At 36.6% G+C, this 18,143-nt stretch overlaps 1 protein-coding gene across 1 annotated transcript in view; it reads right to left on the bottom strand.

The window, feature by feature from the left end:
- The window catches only part of LOC121423096 (3-phosphoinositide-dependent protein kinase 1-like), a 49,520-nt gene that overhangs the window by 19,873 nt on the left and 11,504 nt on the right, over positions 1 to 18,143 (bottom strand). Inside the window, exons 3-5 of the mRNA XM_041618385.1 lie at positions 16,489 to 16,531; positions 14,893 to 15,030; positions 10,298 to 10,442 (exon numbers count right to left, since the gene is read on the bottom strand). Coding sequence (XP_041474319.1) covers positions 10,298 to 10,442; positions 14,893 to 15,030; positions 16,489 to 16,531 — 326 coding nt within the window. The remainder of the gene's footprint in view (positions 1 to 10,297; positions 10,443 to 14,892; positions 15,031 to 16,488; positions 16,532 to 18,143) is intronic.

Genomic DNA, 18,143 nt, shown 5'->3' on the forward strand with positions numbered 1-18,143 from the left:
AGGTGGTTTCAAACCGCCTCGATCATAAGAATCCCCGTTAATTTATGAGAACTTTTTTAGGGTAAAAAATACCCATTAATTATTCCTGCATTCAAACCGCCCCGAAACATACCCTTCGGGATAAGTTCTTGAAGTTACATGTACAAGCATGCGCAGTATGGTCTGATAAACAGGCAAGGTGCGAGATTCAAAATCACTAGCCCAGCAGTCACCCACGGCGCCCGCGCCCAATGACACGCTGGCTAAAAGTTCCTGTAAATTGCTTTCACATTGCCAAAATACCTGCGACCTTGGAAAAATCCCCGCGAAAGTTCTTGTAATTTCGCCAAGTACCTACTTTATAGCGGGTATTTTCTTTCGGGGAAATTGCACGTAGTTTGCTTTCACATTCCCAAAATACCTGGTATTTTCTGATCGGGGTAAATTTCTGATCAGAGAATACCTGGAACTGACAAACTTCGAGGCGGTCTGAAATCCCCTTTTGACAGAACTTTTACATGAAACTATCAGGAGGATGTTTCCATGAAGAAGCAGATAAAGTAGAAATCCCCATGGCTGCAAAATAAGATTTATTGTGTGATAAAAGTTTTAATACTTTGGTTGATTAAAAGCAGCTCCAAACCGGGGAGGGGCAGGGATAGAAGAAGAAGTTAGAATGACAGTAATCCTTTATTTGTACAATTGAAGATTCTTCCAGTTCAGGGGCTTGTAACACTAAACACACTCATATTTATGTTTAATTTTCATATTGGTAATGTTCCTCAAATCTTTAAAAATATGTTTGTAAATAATTCTCTCATCCATTCTTATAATACTAGGCAAAGATTTTTATTACACAAACCACGTGTGTATGCACCACCAAAACATTGAATTCATTTTTGTATGTAGGACTAAGCAAATGGAATGGTTTAGATGATATCAGGTCTAGTACCACTTTGTCAAGGTTTAGGGAATTATGTAAAAGCGATTTTTTTCTGAGACTTAACCCATTGTTGATGTATTGCATTCTTTTTAACCATCTCCTTTTTCTCTTCTTATCCTCTCTCTCTCTCCTCCCTCCCTCTCTCTCTCTTTCTTTTCCTTTTCTCCTTCTATCTATCTTTCTCTATCTCACTTTCTCACTTTTCTTTCTGCATGATCTGCTTTCAGATGATTAGGATGTGTGTTTGTATGGTGTGTTCGGCGTGTGTGTGTGAGAGTGTTGAATGATGGCCAGCCAATTTGTTTATCTTTTTTTTCTTCCCCCCCGCCCTTTCGTATATTATGTATTGTATTGTATTAATTTTAATGTGTTGTATATATGTTGGGCCCCAATTCACAAGCACTGTTTCTTATAGGGGTCCAAACCTTTCATTTAATTGTTTTACATTGTATTTTTCTTTGTTTTTATGATTGGTTGAATAAATAAACTGAATCTAAACTGAAACTGAATTAATTTCAACACATATAGGCAAGAAAGGTGTGATCAATGTGTAAATGTTAATATGTACATCAATCATGTATGTCTTTGTACATGTACATTAACCCTAAACGGACGGGGGGAGGGGGGCATGATGCCCCCCCCTCAACGACACTTACGAAATGCAATTTAATAGTGCCACAAAATTTTATGTACGCCACGTGGGTTTTTACGAGACAATGTCATGATGAAAATAGCACATGTTTATACTTTGTGTACAAAGTCTATGGGAGATGAAATTCATAAAAGGGTGATTATTTTTTTGTTCTTATTGGTCTGCTTAATTAATTTAGGGTTTAATTTCGTTGTTAAATGGTCTGTAATCATTTCCATTGAAAAACAGTAATAAAAAACAAAAGATGAAAAAACAAATAAATACACAAGAAATTCTAAAAGGTCATGCATCATGAGGTCGCCCCCTTTTGTGTTACATGGTGATTTTTGCTTTCGCGACGCACTTTCAACTTTAAAAACATTTATCTGACAAAGTATACACCCTATGATTAGCAAAAGTATACATTTTCTGAAAGGAAATTGCATAAGGAATCCAAATCTGCACTCAAAAATAGCATAAGGTGTAAGGCAACAGTTTTACATGGATTTGAATAGGGAAATTCTGATATTTTTTTAAATCTCATGGTTTTTGTCATAAAATTTTGTGTAGTCCCCCTATGACAAAAATAATGCTATATTATGACAGAACACATTCAGACCTTTCTAACAATATATAATTGTGTAGGGTTCATGTTCAATTAATGATCTGAAAATTGACCCGACTTTAGCCCCCCAAAAATCATGCGTTTCAGGAATTGTATACTATATATCAGATGTTATAATTCTTGCAATACCAATATTTGTTGGGTTTTCTTTCCCTTGTACATCAGAATTTATAAGCTATTAACATTTTAAAAGGAATTGATGGTACATGTAGGTACATAAACAATTCAAAGGAAAAGTAACAATTGAAATTTAAGTTACACAATGTTCTTATCGAGGCTCTTATTACAATGATCTGCCAAGTGATGATGACATGCAAGAGACAATGTCTATAGGTTCAGGAGTAAAGACTGAAACAAGTTTGCAGATGCTGTATGTACAAACATACATAAATTTATATGACTACTGCAGCTTCATGAAAGAAGTTTCTAAAGTGCAATTGCACACATTATATCCACATAGTCTGTGTTTGATAGTTTAAAGCCATGGTGGGTTTTGATGAGTTCAAAGCCAAAATATAGTATGCAGTCCTTTGGTATGATAGCATTTGAGGTAGGTTATGTCCATTTGACCATTTCACGCAGACACTTATTGTTCAATGTCAGTGTGTGAATTTAGTGAAATATGTATACATGAATGTGTAATAAGACATCAGTGAAGATGTACAAACTTGGTGCTTTTAAGAAAATAATGCTAAACCTTCTAAAATTCGTAACACATTTTCTGGATGTTTGAAGGTCATTGACCTTTGTCAGTTAATAATTTGGATGATTTGCCTTAATACTGAGCAGTATTTTCATCCCCTCAGAATTGTAGGAAGTTTTTTTTTTGTAATTGATGCAAGTTTAGTGCTAACAATAACTGTCATTCAAATATGTGTCAATCTGGAAGTAATGTCAAAATTAAGACATTGCAAATTTATCAGATTTTTATGTTTCAACCTTATCACACAGGTCTATGACATGGCCAAACCTATTTTTCAATCATTAGACAGTAAAGTAGAGTATGTTAGGTTTAATTTGATACCACGTTTGTAGGTTTAGGCCAAGTTTTGACAAAAATATTGATGTTTTCCCAAAAATTGCGTTTTCCCATTGACTTTGTACAGGCGGAGCCGCTTCCGGCACCACCCCTCATCACCTCTGGTGTCCTGACTTTTGAGAAATATAACTCAAGTTCTATAAAGGCTACAGCAATGAAACTTTCCAGGCTATTGCCTTATTAATTCAGCTTTAAAATGATACTAAATTTGTTGAAATAGCCTCTATGGTTTTGAAAATAATTAAGAATTACTATAGCACAAAGCCAAAGTGTGTAACAGCACCACCCTTTTGGTGGGGGGCGAGCTCATGACACATGACCAAAAACAAAGAAATACATATAAAAAAAAAGGAAAAAAATTGGCTTTTGCAATTTTTCTTCATAAAAACTTTCAAATTACATGTAGATTACAAAGATGACATCTGGAAAAAAAGAGAAAATTTGAAGTGAAATTGGGTGTTAAATATGCAAATAATAATTATTTTCAGAATTTTTTTTATACTGGCTTGTAGTTTATGCGGTAAAGAATGTGCGTGCCAAATTTCGGCGCGATCGCGCGAACGGTGGCCAAGATCAAAAGGGGGGCCATCATGCCCCCCTCCCCTGTCATCAATACATCTCAAATAGCCTAGTCCTTTTAGGGTTAAAGGAGGGTAGGCAGTTAGAGAATGTGGAAAATGGATATTTAGTAAAGAACTGTGGATAAAAACAGGTTTCAAAACAGGGTTAAATAGCGAGGGAATACCCGGAATGACACCAATGAAGACAGAAAAGCTTCTAAAAACACAGAAATTGGTGGAGGAAACAGAAAACTTTAATAAAAAGATGACAAAATTCTCTATTAGAAAAGAAAAATCCGAAGCAGGTGATGATTTTATTATTAGAGGGAATAGAGAAAAACAAACAAACATAACCAGGATGTGTAGAGAAGATGAATAGGAAGATGGAAATAAAAACATGGAATTGAAAACTGAGACAAAACAACCTGTGCAATAAAACTAAAAAGAGGAAGTTTGGAAGTGAGAAATAAATACCACTGTGATCGACATAGCAAACCAGGAAAAAATGTAGAGAGTGGGATTATTGGTTTTAATGGATGTTTTACATGTAGATACAGTTAGATTAGTCTGCAGGAACAGACCCTTGCTTTTCACAATTAGCATAGTGCATAATGCAGGCCCGAATTCACAAAGGTGGTTTTGAAAACCCACGGTTGAGTCCATGGTTTATGCAGATTTACTGCATAAATTACGCTTTATTTAGCGTGTATTGGGCGCGTGAATAAAACATGTCCAATAATGATGCGAGCTTTTGTCACAGTGCGCCTAATTGACGCCTGTTACCATGGTTAGATACGCTATTTCATTCAGGAGTCCACTGTTTGAAGAATTGACTCATGAATAAAAACAGTGGACTCATGAATAAAATAGTGTGGATAACCACGGTAACAGGCGTCAATTTAATGCAATGTGACAAAAGCGCGCATCAGCATTGGACATTCTTAAATATACGCAGTCGAATAAGCGTAATTTATACAGGAAATCTGCATAAACCATGGATTCAACCGTGGGTTTTCAAAACCTCCTTTGTGAATTCGGGCCGCAGAGTTTGGCATCTACATGTACAGTAGTATGAATTTTTGATACTCTAGAGATCATATTAAAGACATGGTATAATTCATTAAAGTGTCAAATATCAGTCTGAGCTTGCAGACTATTCCTCTTGCATGGGGAAGGGGGCACTTGAATTGACGAGTGGATACCATGCGCGACCAAAAAAACACGTAAAAAGGATGTCTTTTTCAAGATAGGACACGTTATGTACGTACATGTCATAAGGGTGTCAAAAACACTAAAATAATGAAAAAGGGGAAAATTTCGCTAGGAAAGCTAAGTGTTTAGGGTCAAATTTTCCTGGGTATAAAAAAGACTAAAATATTTTACAAAGGATGAACAGTCAACACTACGTGTTCAGAGTCCGTAGCGCCAGGTGTGGGGGTGTACTAAACCCCCATAAAGGTAAAATTGACGACCAAAGTCTGTGACATATAAAAATTAAAATATATTGCTGTAGTTATTTTAGGGTTCAATTCAGAGAATACGTGCCAAGGTTATCGTTTTGTTTCCAATACTTGTTAAGGGTAGGGTTTAACACGCCAATGTGACACTTGTTTAAGGGGTGCATTTTCAGAAAATGGAAAATACTTGTTTAGGGTGCTTTTTGAGACCCCATAGTCGCGCATGGTATCCACTCGTCAATGGAAGTGCCCCCCCCCCCCCCCCGGGTCTTGTATCTCCAATTGGTTGGGCCTTGCCCCATTCCAACCCCCACCCACCCCACACCCTCCCCCTCCCTTTTAAAACAATCACTGTTCAATTGCGGATACACCTAAGTGTGTACCCAGGAAACAGGCAGACAGAGGAAGAGAGGGGAGGAACCGGGGGGGGGGGGGGGGTGGTTCTAATGTACGACATAATCCTGTTCTCAATTTTTATCGCTCGATCATTATGTGAGATGGGGCTATCGTGGATATGCACACATTTTTTGTGTACATGTGCCTGTTGGCTTTTTAATTTCCACTCCTGTTGCAACAAACAAACTACTTAAATGATGCCCAAATCACCTCAGTCCTTGATATACTGGATGTTTTCATGCAACATCCTACTTTTTATATAGTGATGATTACATGTACACTACATGCATCGTTAAGCTGCAGTCGAAAATAGAATGGCTATAAAAACTCCTTTTTAACACCTGCTTTGAAATAATATCCATTACTAATACTATTTACATCATTCGTCTTTCTGCTATTAAACATTTATCCTTGTTCAATTCCTTATGCAGCTCACTCTCCACACATACATGTACATGTAGGATTATACATGCATCTTGAAAAACAAAGGTGGCTTGAAGTGGGATAAAGAAGTACATTTTTTCGCACCTGTACCTGTTATTTCATACTTGTACTGCTTCAGTACATACACACATGTAAGCTGAATTATGAACACAAGTCTATGGAAGTATTAGTAAGGTCTGAAGTTAATACCAAGCTACACTGTATCAGAAAAGAACTGCAATTGATTTTTCCTATACATGTACATGTATACATTCAGAAAATCTGCATATTTCAAATAACATAACCTTACAAAATGAACCCCCTGTAAAGCCAGAGCACATTCTTAGTGTCACAGACATACAGATAGACTATACTTGAAAAAAGTACTTGTACAAGTAATTCATTTGATCCATTTCATTCACTATCAATACGCTATCATTTGACAGGCGCATTTATAACCAGGGGGAGGGGGCATTGGGGGCAGTTGCACCCAAAAAACGTCCCCCCCCAAAAAAAAAAGGAGAGGAAAAGGGAGAAAAGGAAGCGAAGTGAGAAAAGAAAAGGAGGGCATAACTTTGTTTTTCCATTTTTTTTCTTCTTATTTTTGTCAAAAGAATAAAAACCTAAACGAGACATTCTTCTCTCCTCATACAAACTTTTGCTTCCGCGTTCTGCACAAGAATAATATAGAAATTGCGTTTCCCAATATTAATGATTTTTTTCTACTCTATTTTTTCCCCTCCCCGGCTATGAAACTTGTGCATTTCTGCCAGAAATTATAAAAAAAAACACTTTGGTGTAAAGTATGAAAAGTATATTTTTAAAATTACATTGACACAAGATTTCCACTCTTCTGGTCAGAGTGAGTAAACACTACCACCCCGTCCTGTATGCTATTTCTTCATTTTCAGCAGGCAATTTTTGGAAAGTATCTGCTCTAAGTGCAGGCATAACATTTGTGCTTCGCTATATGCATAAGCATATTTATAAGATGAAATTATTATTCCATATTGCTGCACATTAATCTCCTATCCTGTAAATTTGAAATGTTGAATACTCGTGCAAAAGGAAGCGCTTTAAAATATGAGCGGAATGGCACATACTCTTCTCTCTCTTTTTTTTTAAACTTCAAAATACATCACAGCTAGAAGTTTTCATGCTTTGCATGCATGGGGAAAGAAAAATCCCTCTCCTTGTAATGTTTCTGAGAATTTCTAAAATTTCAGTTTCAGCGCTATTTGCGGAAAGGAATATCTCCTCCCTGCACAATTTGCACATCCGTCTTCTACTCTCTTTTGTGAGCTAAAGACAAGTAATGTGGCTAAATCATTTTTTTTTGCTATCAAACATGTACCAAAGTTGGCATTTTTTACCGATTCTGTTCTCATTTTTTTTCAATAAAATTTTTTAGCTTTGATCAGCACTTCTTGTGGAAAGGTATTATTTCTAATGTTGGATGCACATAATTCCTTTCGAAACCAATTTTTCTTTAAATCACAGCAAGTCAATTAAATTTGAGCTAATAAGGGTACTAGAGACCTCTCCTTTTGATTTAAATTTGATGAGACACCGAAAACTTTGCGCTCAGCGAGGGAGGAGGAATCTGCACCCTTCCTCCCCCCCCGGGAGCGTGCTTCGTAATTAAAGTGATGGCACGCTTTGCGTGCACTTACCGCCCCTCCTAAATCAAATCCTGGCTACGCAGTTGTCATTTGATATATTTACATGGCAAAGTTATAGTGGTACGCAATGATTACCAAATATCACTTGATGGCTGCTTTTCAACATAAATTAAATTACATGTAAATAGTAACACCACGCAGGGTTAATCACCCATTGGGAATCTCCCACCTATCCCTGCTGGATGAAGTTAGCATGCTGAGTGCAGCATTGTCATTCACTCATCATGTAAGGTAGCTTCAAAGATCACATACATGTAGAACCCACTGAGCAAGTGAAAGAGTCTGTTAATAAAGGGGTACTCTGGGCTGAATACATTATTCACAGGGAAAAATGCTGAAAATTTATCAAAATCTGATGATAATGTTGCTATTGAATTTTAAAGTTTACTTGTAATATCTATGTGAAAACAGTTGTATGCATGCCATCATGAATATTGATTTGGTAGGCTGGTGATGTCATGTCTCCACTTTCATTTTTCATTTGTTTTTACATGAAATCATAATTATTTTATGTTTTTCATGCCTGTTTGTATGATGTGCTTCCCATGCAACAAAGATGTATGTTGCAGCAATAAATACCTTGTGTGATATTAAAAACAGTTATCAACCCAATTATTTTCATTTTTGGTGAACAAAATTTGAATAAACATGATTTCATATAATAAAATACAAAATAATAATGATGGGATGTGACATGATCAGCTTGCTCATTGCATATTGATAATAGTACAAGCATAGAACTTTTTTTTCCTGAAATAATCAAAGCTTTAAAATGTCATACATGTAACCTTGTTATTCCTTGTCCGATTTGATGAAAAATTTCGAATTTTGTTTATCTGATTTTTCTTTAATCCTCTAATAAAAATCATATCATTTTCAGCCTGGAGTACCCCTTTAACACAGATATTTAATGTGCTTCAGACTGTACATGTACAATTATACAAGGGGGATGCTACAGGGGGGGTAAGGGCCACCTCCCAGGATTTTTCATGTGTGAAAATCAAGTTTATAGAAACTAGGTAGATTTGCAAAGCCAGCATGCAGTCACAATTTATTGTCATTGCCAGATCAAATACATGTATGGTAGTGGATCGTATTACCGAACACTTTCCATGAATTCAAATTCACCAAACTTTTACCATAAATACACAATTACCTACAAAATATAAGTATGTAGATTTTTGCCGAAATCGTTTTTCCTTTTTTACGATATTAGCTTCCAGTCGGACCCTCTTCGCATGTGAAATATTTTGGTCACTTGAAAAGGGTATTGTATTACCGAACGTGTGTTTTCTATGGGAAAAGTTGAGAAAACAACAAATTTACTGATGAGCTATTTTTACCATATTTTATTATTTTTAGAATATTAAGACTTTGAAAATGTGTTTTTGACCAATTTTCATCATCTTTCGATGCAAGTTCTCTTTGGAAGCATATGTTGCAAAATTTTGAGCATATGAAATTATTTCTGATGCGTATGATGTGCGCTTTCAGTAATACAAGGCCGGTCAGTAATACAATTACTCACTAAACACCAACAAGTAACTTCTGAAATTTGGAAATGATGACCTCTGTGACCTTCAAGCATTTGACCTTTGACTCCGCTCATCTTCGCTATAAAAGTTGAAGTTGGTTGTGTCAGTGCAAGAATGCCCAATAATAGCAAAACATTTTTAGCAATGCATCGGTGCAGAAAGGCCCTTAAGCATGCTTCTAGGGGCACTTTAAACACATGCGATGCGCCAAAATGTGGTGTTTATGGCATTCTTGCGCCAACACGATGGAATGGTCCCTAAAGTGGTTCTTCAGTTATCAGGAGAATGAGATTTTTTTCAGGTATAACCATTGTGAGATATGACCTCCTGACTCCAAAACTAATCAGACCACTGTCGCTCCTACAGTGTACATGTATATCATAAAATGATAGTAAGAATGAAAACAAAATAAACAGAAAACATAGTGTACATGTACATTATGCACCTCCCCCCCTATAAGGTGGGCAAAAGACCCGGGGGGGGGGGGGGGCACTCAGTATATAATGCATAGTGGGTATGTGCCGCGGAGGGGACCCCCATTTTCACACTCAAATTTCCGTTCCAAGGCATAGCATTTTTGCCTTGTTGAGAAAAAGAACAAAGAAAGCCGCTCCAAGGCATAGCATTTTCTTCTTATCGAGAAAAAAGAGAGAAATCCGCTCCAAAGCTTCGCATATTTTTCGTTACGCTGCTCCGATCGCATTGAATGAGCCGCAATTTTGGTGAAAAGCCGCCGCAGAGCTCCCCGGCGGAGGCCGCGCTAGCTGCATCATGCACACATGACCGTTCCATAGGGATGCATACGCACTCACACGCTGGCGATCCGTTCCAAGGACCCCCGTTTTCACAAACATTTGTCGTTCCGAAGCCCGTTCCGAGGACCCTCCATTTTACAATAAGCCCGCTCCAAGGCCCACATTTTTTGTCTCGCCCGCGGCACACCCCCACCACTTTTTTGGTCGAGTGCCCCCCCCTCGGGGCAAAAGATTAAAAAGAGGATTAAAGTGAAAGTGATTCATTTGCTTACCTATGTATGATTCCCATACTGTGAAGGTATTCAAGAGCTAATATGATTTCTGAAGTGTAGAACCTTGATGAACTCTCGTCAAACGAACCAAGTTTCTTGATGTACGGTAAGAGCTCACCACGTTTCGCTAAACTCAGACCAAAGTCTAAGAGTCATCGTTCAGGAAAAAAAAATGATCGTTTTCGTGTATGTACATGCATGTACTCCACATAATTACATCTCATTAATTTTTATGATGGTATCCCGAAATGTAAAGGCCAAGTCCCACTGCACAAATACGGATAGAGTGGATGTAAAATGGAAAAGAATCTTGCCATCTGTTGGAAAACGTTATCTGTTGTGTATTCTTTGCATACATGTTTCATACTCTCTACATCCATCGAGCATCCATCCACTGTGATTTCATTGTTCGCCCATTTTGTCCATTGTCTGGAGCGGATGAAAGCAGATGGAGCCGCCCCAAAATTTTGCTTATCTGCTGTATCCGTTATGAATATGTTTTGTGTCTGTCGGCCAGTGGGACCAGGCCTTAAAGGAAAATAAAAATCATAGTTAACCAGAAAATTACCCAATCAACCCCCCCCCTTAAAAAAATCAAGAAAAAGAGGGTGTTTTTATACTTCTTGGGTTTTTTCTTACATTTTTATAGTACATGTATCTAGCTCAATAATGATAAAATTATAATTACCGGTATGATAATAGTAACAAGTGGAATGCCTCTGGCCGTCTCACCTGCATCACGCGTTTCAATATAGCAGCAGTGCTGACTTTGAATACTACTCTAACTCGCACAAGATGTTCAGTGATACATGGTTACTCTTATGTCCACTTTTTATGAACTAGACCAATAAACTTACAGAGATATGATGGTTATTCAACAAAAAACCCCAACATGGCCAAAGTTCATTGACCTTACATGACCTTTGACCTTGATCATGTGACCTGAAACTCGAACAGGATGTTCAGTGATACTTGATTACTCTTATGTACAAGTTTCATGAATCAGATCCATAAACTTTCAAAGTTATGATGGTAATTCAACAGATACACCCAATTCGGCCAAAGTTCATTGACCTTTGACCTTGGTCATGTGACCTGAAATGCGCACAGGATGTTTAGTGATACTTGATTACTCTAATGTCCAAGTTTAATGAACTAGACCAATAAACTTTCAAAGTTATGATGGTAATTCAACAGATACCCCTGATTCGGCCAAAGTTCACTGACCCTAAATGACCTTTGACCTTAATCATGAGACCTGAAACTTGCACAAAATTTTCAGTGATGCTTGATTACTATTATGTCCAAGTTTCATGAATCAGATCCATAAACTTTCAAAGTTATGATGGGAATTCAACAGATACCCCCAATTCGGCCAAAGTTCATTGACCCTAAATGACCTTTGACCTTGGTCATGTGACATGAAACTCATGTAGGATGTTCAGTGATACTTGATTAAACCTTATGTCCAAGTTTCATAAACTAGGTCCATATATTTTCTAAGTTATGATGACATTTCAAAAACTTAACCTCAGGTTAAGATTTCGATGTTGATTCCTCCAACATGGTCTAAGTTCATTGACCCTAATTGACCTTTGACCTTGGTCATGTGACATGAAACTCTAATAGGATGTTCAGTAATACTTGATTAACCTTATGGCCAAGTTTTATTAACTAGGTCCATATACTTTCTAAGTTATGACATCATTTCAAAAACTTAACCTCAGGTTAAGATTTGATGTTGACGCTGCCGCCGTCGGAAAAGCGGCGCCTATAGTCTCACTTTGCTTCGCAGGTGAGACAAAAATGATAACAATGATGACTATTACTTTGCACGACGAGTGAGCTGTACAACAGCAGGCCCTTTTTTTCGGGGGCTTCTTTCCAAAACTAATTGCGTAAATTTGAAACATTTGATAAGCTTTAACATTGCAGTGAATGGGGGAAATTTGGGGGGCTCTTTTTTTTCCCCCAGGACCATGGGCCTCAGTCTATCTCCCCCCCCCCCCCCCCCCCGTATCTCAGTAAACATTGAAAAACCATTTGACATTTTGGAAATTATGAAAAAGCAACCATGCTGTACCATCATGTTTTATCATATATACAGTTCTTTAATTACATGTATTATATATACATGTACAACATGTAATTTTTATTGCTGATCATGCATGACAAATACCCCTTTCATAAACCCCATTAAAATGAATTAGGCGGCTAATAGCAGCATAATTTGGTCGTAAAATTGGAGGAGGACAAGAGTTATCCGCATTACTCTGATGCTGCTATTATCCGCATAATAGCAGCATCGGGACAAGATTTTGAGTTTATGAACGCATTCCCAAATAATGCGGATAATTGCCATGGTGCGGTCACAAGGTCACCCTTTTCCAACACAACCGCATCGGAGGGGGCGTGTCCAGTTGTCATGGCGATTATCCGCCTTTTTCAGGACGGCGCTCGTAAAAATAATGCGGCTTATTTTCGGAGTTTATGAACGCAATTTTTATTGAATTATCCGCATTACTCTTAGGCGGCTAATTGGAGGATAGGTTTATGAAAAGGGTATAAGATAGCACTATCAATCTTTACCCTTGCAGGACATTTTCGCCATAGGAGATTTAAATTATTGTTTTTCACCATGGTGTAATAGGAGTATCACACTACTTGTAAATACCCTCATAAATCTTGCTCAGCATATTATATTCCTAGAAATTCAACGTATTTGGGGTTTTCTCATTTCACGCATCAGCATGTGTAAAGAGTGTATTAATACTTTTATTGCATTACAAAATGTCAAAAACATTGGTCCTTTAATACGGTAGATGTAAAAAATAATTTATGAATAGTGATTCACCAGAACTATAAACAAAAGCTACATGTACATGTACCAGCATATAAGGAATGGGCTCAAAACTCATCCTGACACCTATAGTATCTATTATCTCTGTATTTGTATCTTAGACCAATTTATCACTCTTAATTGTTTTTCAGATTTACAATGTATCCACATCAATCTTCTTTTCCAACTTTCATTTATGTATATTTTTAATGGTTTCATTCGTATAAATAATTCAAAGTAAAAAAAAAAATCACCTAATGAATTCACAACCTTATACATTCATACATGTACAAGTATATCATTCAAGTATGTTTTACCAATTGTTGATGGACAGACCTGGGTCCCGTAATGTAAAGGTTAGCAATCAACCGTATTCTTGATTTTCATGATTGATTGTACATTGTAGTCAATGCAATCAATCGTAGAAAAATGTTATAAGATCATTGCTAAGCTTTGTGTTACGGGCCCCTGGTGGTTGTTTCATTATTAAAGCTGTTTGCAAAACTTCACATTGCCTTACAAACGAGTGGAATATGTTATTGTATTACATAGGTTACGTAGATTCGAATCAGTGATAGGTTAATACATGTACGCCATCACTTGACCATAGCTGCGAGGATCGAATTTGTTATATTCTGGGTTTTGATGTCACCTCAGTGGATATAACTGTGTTGAATTGCCAATTGTGGCGTTATAGAAGGTGACGTCACTCGCTGCTTACAAGTTGCGTAATTAGTTAGTTTATTTGATGTACGTGTTAGTGTTAATGCGTCCATTGCATGAAGAACGCGCTTGATGTACATGTATTAGACGTAGATGGATTGGAGCTGTAGCAAAAATTTTGGGTTGGAGACAGATGATGAATGCAATCTCTGATGGTGAATCCACATAGATTATATAACAGATATTGCGTAGTCTATCGTTTTAATAAATAACATTTCAACTCCCCTCCGAAGCTATATTTTTCCATCGGGAGAATATTTTCCCTTAGCGTGGCGCACGGGCAAAATATAATCTCTTGGGAAAAATGAAACTCCGTCGGGGAGGAAATGTTATATTCAAACTCTAGGTAGGCAATATCTGTATAATAGCTGGTAAGTCAGCTACATAGAGATATTTCATTGAGCACAAGAAAGGATCACCAGTCCTGTAATAAGTCATTCGTGACTTATGAACAGCTTTAATATGAAACACCCACTAGGCTTCAATAGGCCAATTGCTTGAGTCTGTATGTCCCACACATTTGCCAGATGACAGGCCCTGTTAGTAGGGGGGGGTTATTTTCAAAGATGAATGCTAGTTGGGGTAAACATTTAATAATGAGTGCATACAGGATGATGAGAATCAAATAAAATGACCACCAACAAAAAGAGTATGCCAAAGTACTTTCGTAAATTGTGTAAATTCTGAGAAATTAGCAAAATACATGTACATGTACATGTAAGCATGATACTCCAACCAGATGTTGGGTCTTTTCCGAAGCAATGATAAACTTTCCCATGTGTGCATATCTGTGTTGGGGATCTTTGGCGTGATTGTTTTTAAATTTCATGATTTCACAATGTTCTGTACCGGATCTAGATCGATAATGATATACATGCAGTGACAATTAATCTTGGTTTACTGCGACTACACTCATGTATCTTCAAAGAGATATTGAATGAATATTTGATATGAATTAAATTATTATAATTTGATATTAAAATGTAAATTGAATTGTTTGAATCTCATGCAATATTTGGTATTCAAAGGATACACAGCTTGTCATTATCTTGGAAGGTGAAGTATAGTTTGACAAAGAATGGATGATCTAGTCTGCTCAGGACTTCCTTCTCCTGTAAAACATACTTCTGCTTCCCCTCCCGTAAAATATGCCTCTTTTCAAGTACTTTGACTGAAAGAAAAAGAAAAGAAAAAGACACCGAGGATTAAATCACTTTCATACATAATTCATTTGTACTTTTCATGTTCATGCATACCAAAGTAAGCCAAGTTTAAAGGTCAAGTCCACCTCAGAAGAATGTTGAATTGAATCAATAGAGAAAAATCAGACAAGGGCAATGCTGAAAATTTCATCAAAATCTGATGTAAAATAAGAAATTCATGACATTTCAAAGTTTTGCTTATTTTTAACAAAATAGTTACATGAACGAGCCAGTTACATCCAAATGAGAGAGTCGATGATGTCACTCACTCACTATTTCTTTTGTTTTTTATTGTTTGAATTATACAATATTTCAATTTTTACAAATTTGATGATTAGAACTTCCTTGCCTGAAGCACAAAATGTTAAAATAATGGAATTCCACGTGTTCAGGGAGGAATGAAACTTCATTACACATGACAATGACGAGAAAATCAAAATATTTCATATTTCATATAATAAAATACAAAAGAAATAGTGAGTGAGTGATGTCATCAGTTCCCTCATTTGCATACTGACCGAGATATGCATATAACTGTTTTGTGAAACTTTAAAATGTCATAACTTTCTAATTTTACATCCGATTTTGATGAAATTTTCAGTGTTATGCTTGTTGATTTTTTTTCTTTTTATTCAAATCAAGTTTTTGTTGGGGTGGACTTGTCCTTTAATGGCTAAATAATGAATAAAAACACAATACCAATGGACCTACTGTTTGTACATTCTACATGTACCTCTACAAAAATAAACTGATCTAAAAATTACTTTTCTACTGGTCAGTATAAAGTTTGAACTAGGCCTCAAAATTACTGCTTTTGGCAAACTGTGTACAGACAGCACAATATATTTATTATATGGATGAGGAATATTATGAGGAAACTGTGTAATAGCCTCATCATTATAGTGACTGATAATAAACTCAATTAGGGCCGGGACTAAAACCCAAGTACCCGGGTCCCGCCCGAAAGCCTCTTGACCCCTGGTAGAAAAATCAATAAAAAATTGCTTACCAGTATAATGTATTTGATTTGTATTGCATAGTGTAAGACATGATTGTAACTCATCACAAGTCTCATTTTGAATCTCACCAATTCTCCTCGCAATATCCATAAATCTACAAGTTTCTCAAGTGATGATGAGGTGATAGAGTCAGAGATGCCAAGTTCAAGACCAGCTATGCGTGAGATTTTCTGTGAATCTGAGTGAGATCACAGACATTATGAACAATGTATATGGGGATAGGCTGTGATGGTTGCGTGAGACAGAGATTTGAGGGGATGAACAAGAGTCCAAAATGCTTGAGTCTCACGCATAATGCGTGAGACTTGGTAGCCCTGTAGAGTATTGCAGTATTGTTTTGGTGGAATACAGCGTGGGGCACTGGGAGGCTTGCATTAATGAGATGGATTCAAATACATATTGACTTACTTGCATATTGGTTGCCAGATGATATTTCTGTAGCCAACACAACCTGGTATAACAAAGGAAAAGTACATGTATAAAAATATCAGTGACTGAAGGTGATCAGGGCAGTGTTGCATGAATCAAATTTTCTGAGCCAATCAGATGCAAGTATTCTGGTAGCTTATAACAATATTCGGTGGAAATTCACTGACTATTCATCTTGTAAAATGCTCCCCTGGACGTTGAGATAAAGATATTTACGATAAGTGAAAAATTATCACAATTAAACAACCTGCGTGCATTAAAGGTGCCTTAAAAAGTGGTAAAAGCCCTTTTTTAAAAATATGTACAGTTAAAGGGCATTTTCATGGTAACTGACATTTCATGGCACAATTTTACATACATTTCATTGTGTGTATGATTATCTCTTAACCCTATCTAGGCCGGGGGGGGGGTCTCGGAGGCCCCCCCTCAACGAATCGCGCAATATTTTCGCCGCGCAAAATTTTCTGACCACGCTGCTCGCTGACTTTTTACTTTCAAGTCTTGCGCAACTTTTGAGACCAATTTTGCGTCACCCGGGTACGTGGTTCCGAAATTACGCAACATTATGTAAGTGCATGTCGGACCAAAAATTGCTCAAAAACGTGATTTCCTGTACAAAGTCAATGCAAATTGTGTTTTCAACCAAAATTAATAAATGTATGATTATTTTAAGTTTTGCTGGTCTAAATGTATTAATTGGATGCTTTTTATGATCACAGAACAGTCCCAAACAAATTTCATTGAAAAAACAATGGAAAACAAAAGGTCAAAAAAAAAAAAAATACATAAGAAATTGCAAAAAAAAATTTAATACATAAGAAAATGATTTGATATCGCAATTTTTTTCATGTACACTTGCTAAGAACACCACAAAAAGTTTACCCAAAATTAGTACATTTGGAGCTTTATTTAGGGAGTTAGAGGAAAAAGTATGATTTTGCATACTAATTACACATAAATTAGCATAATCACTTAATAGTGATTTGCATGAAATAAATTACGCAATTTTTTCTGGGCTTCATTTTTGTAACATACATGTATCACAGACACAGGTGACAAGTGTGACCTTCTAGCTCAGATTTTTTAAAAGTCAAACCAATGTTAACCAATCACTTTAATAAAGACTTATCCTGAGTCGAATCGATTTTAAAATCGATGACATCGATGACATTGATCGAACACCGGTGCAGATTTTGCAAAATCGGTGCATCGAAAAAAAAAATAAAATACGTCGGCCGGCCGATTCGTTTGGTTTACACAATCAATCATCAAAATATCAGTAATGTCCAACTTTACTACTACTTACTTGATTTCTATTGCCCCCAAAATGAAACCGATTGAGTAATTATGATGCTATTCACCATTAATTTGAAGTTTATTTCGATCATAGTTCGAGTCTTACTCGTCTGCTTGTGCCGAGATAATTTATGCACGATGAATTCATGAATGGAAGTCATGGCCATCGATCGTGCATGCGCAGTACTGTTCTTTAATCAAACCAGAAAATGGCCGGAAATTGACGCGATCAACGTAAAATAAATCTTGCTTTCATGAACAATATTAATATCATGACCATAGAACATTATTTAATCGTAATATTTAACAATAATTTGCATATGATAATCATTAATATG

The sequence above is a fragment of the Lytechinus variegatus genome, chromosome 10 (assembly GCF_018143015.1).
Source record: "Lytechinus variegatus isolate NC3 chromosome 10, Lvar_3.0, whole genome shotgun sequence".
NCBI lineage: Eukaryota > Metazoa > Echinodermata > Echinoidea > Temnopleuroida > Toxopneustidae > Lytechinus > Lytechinus variegatus.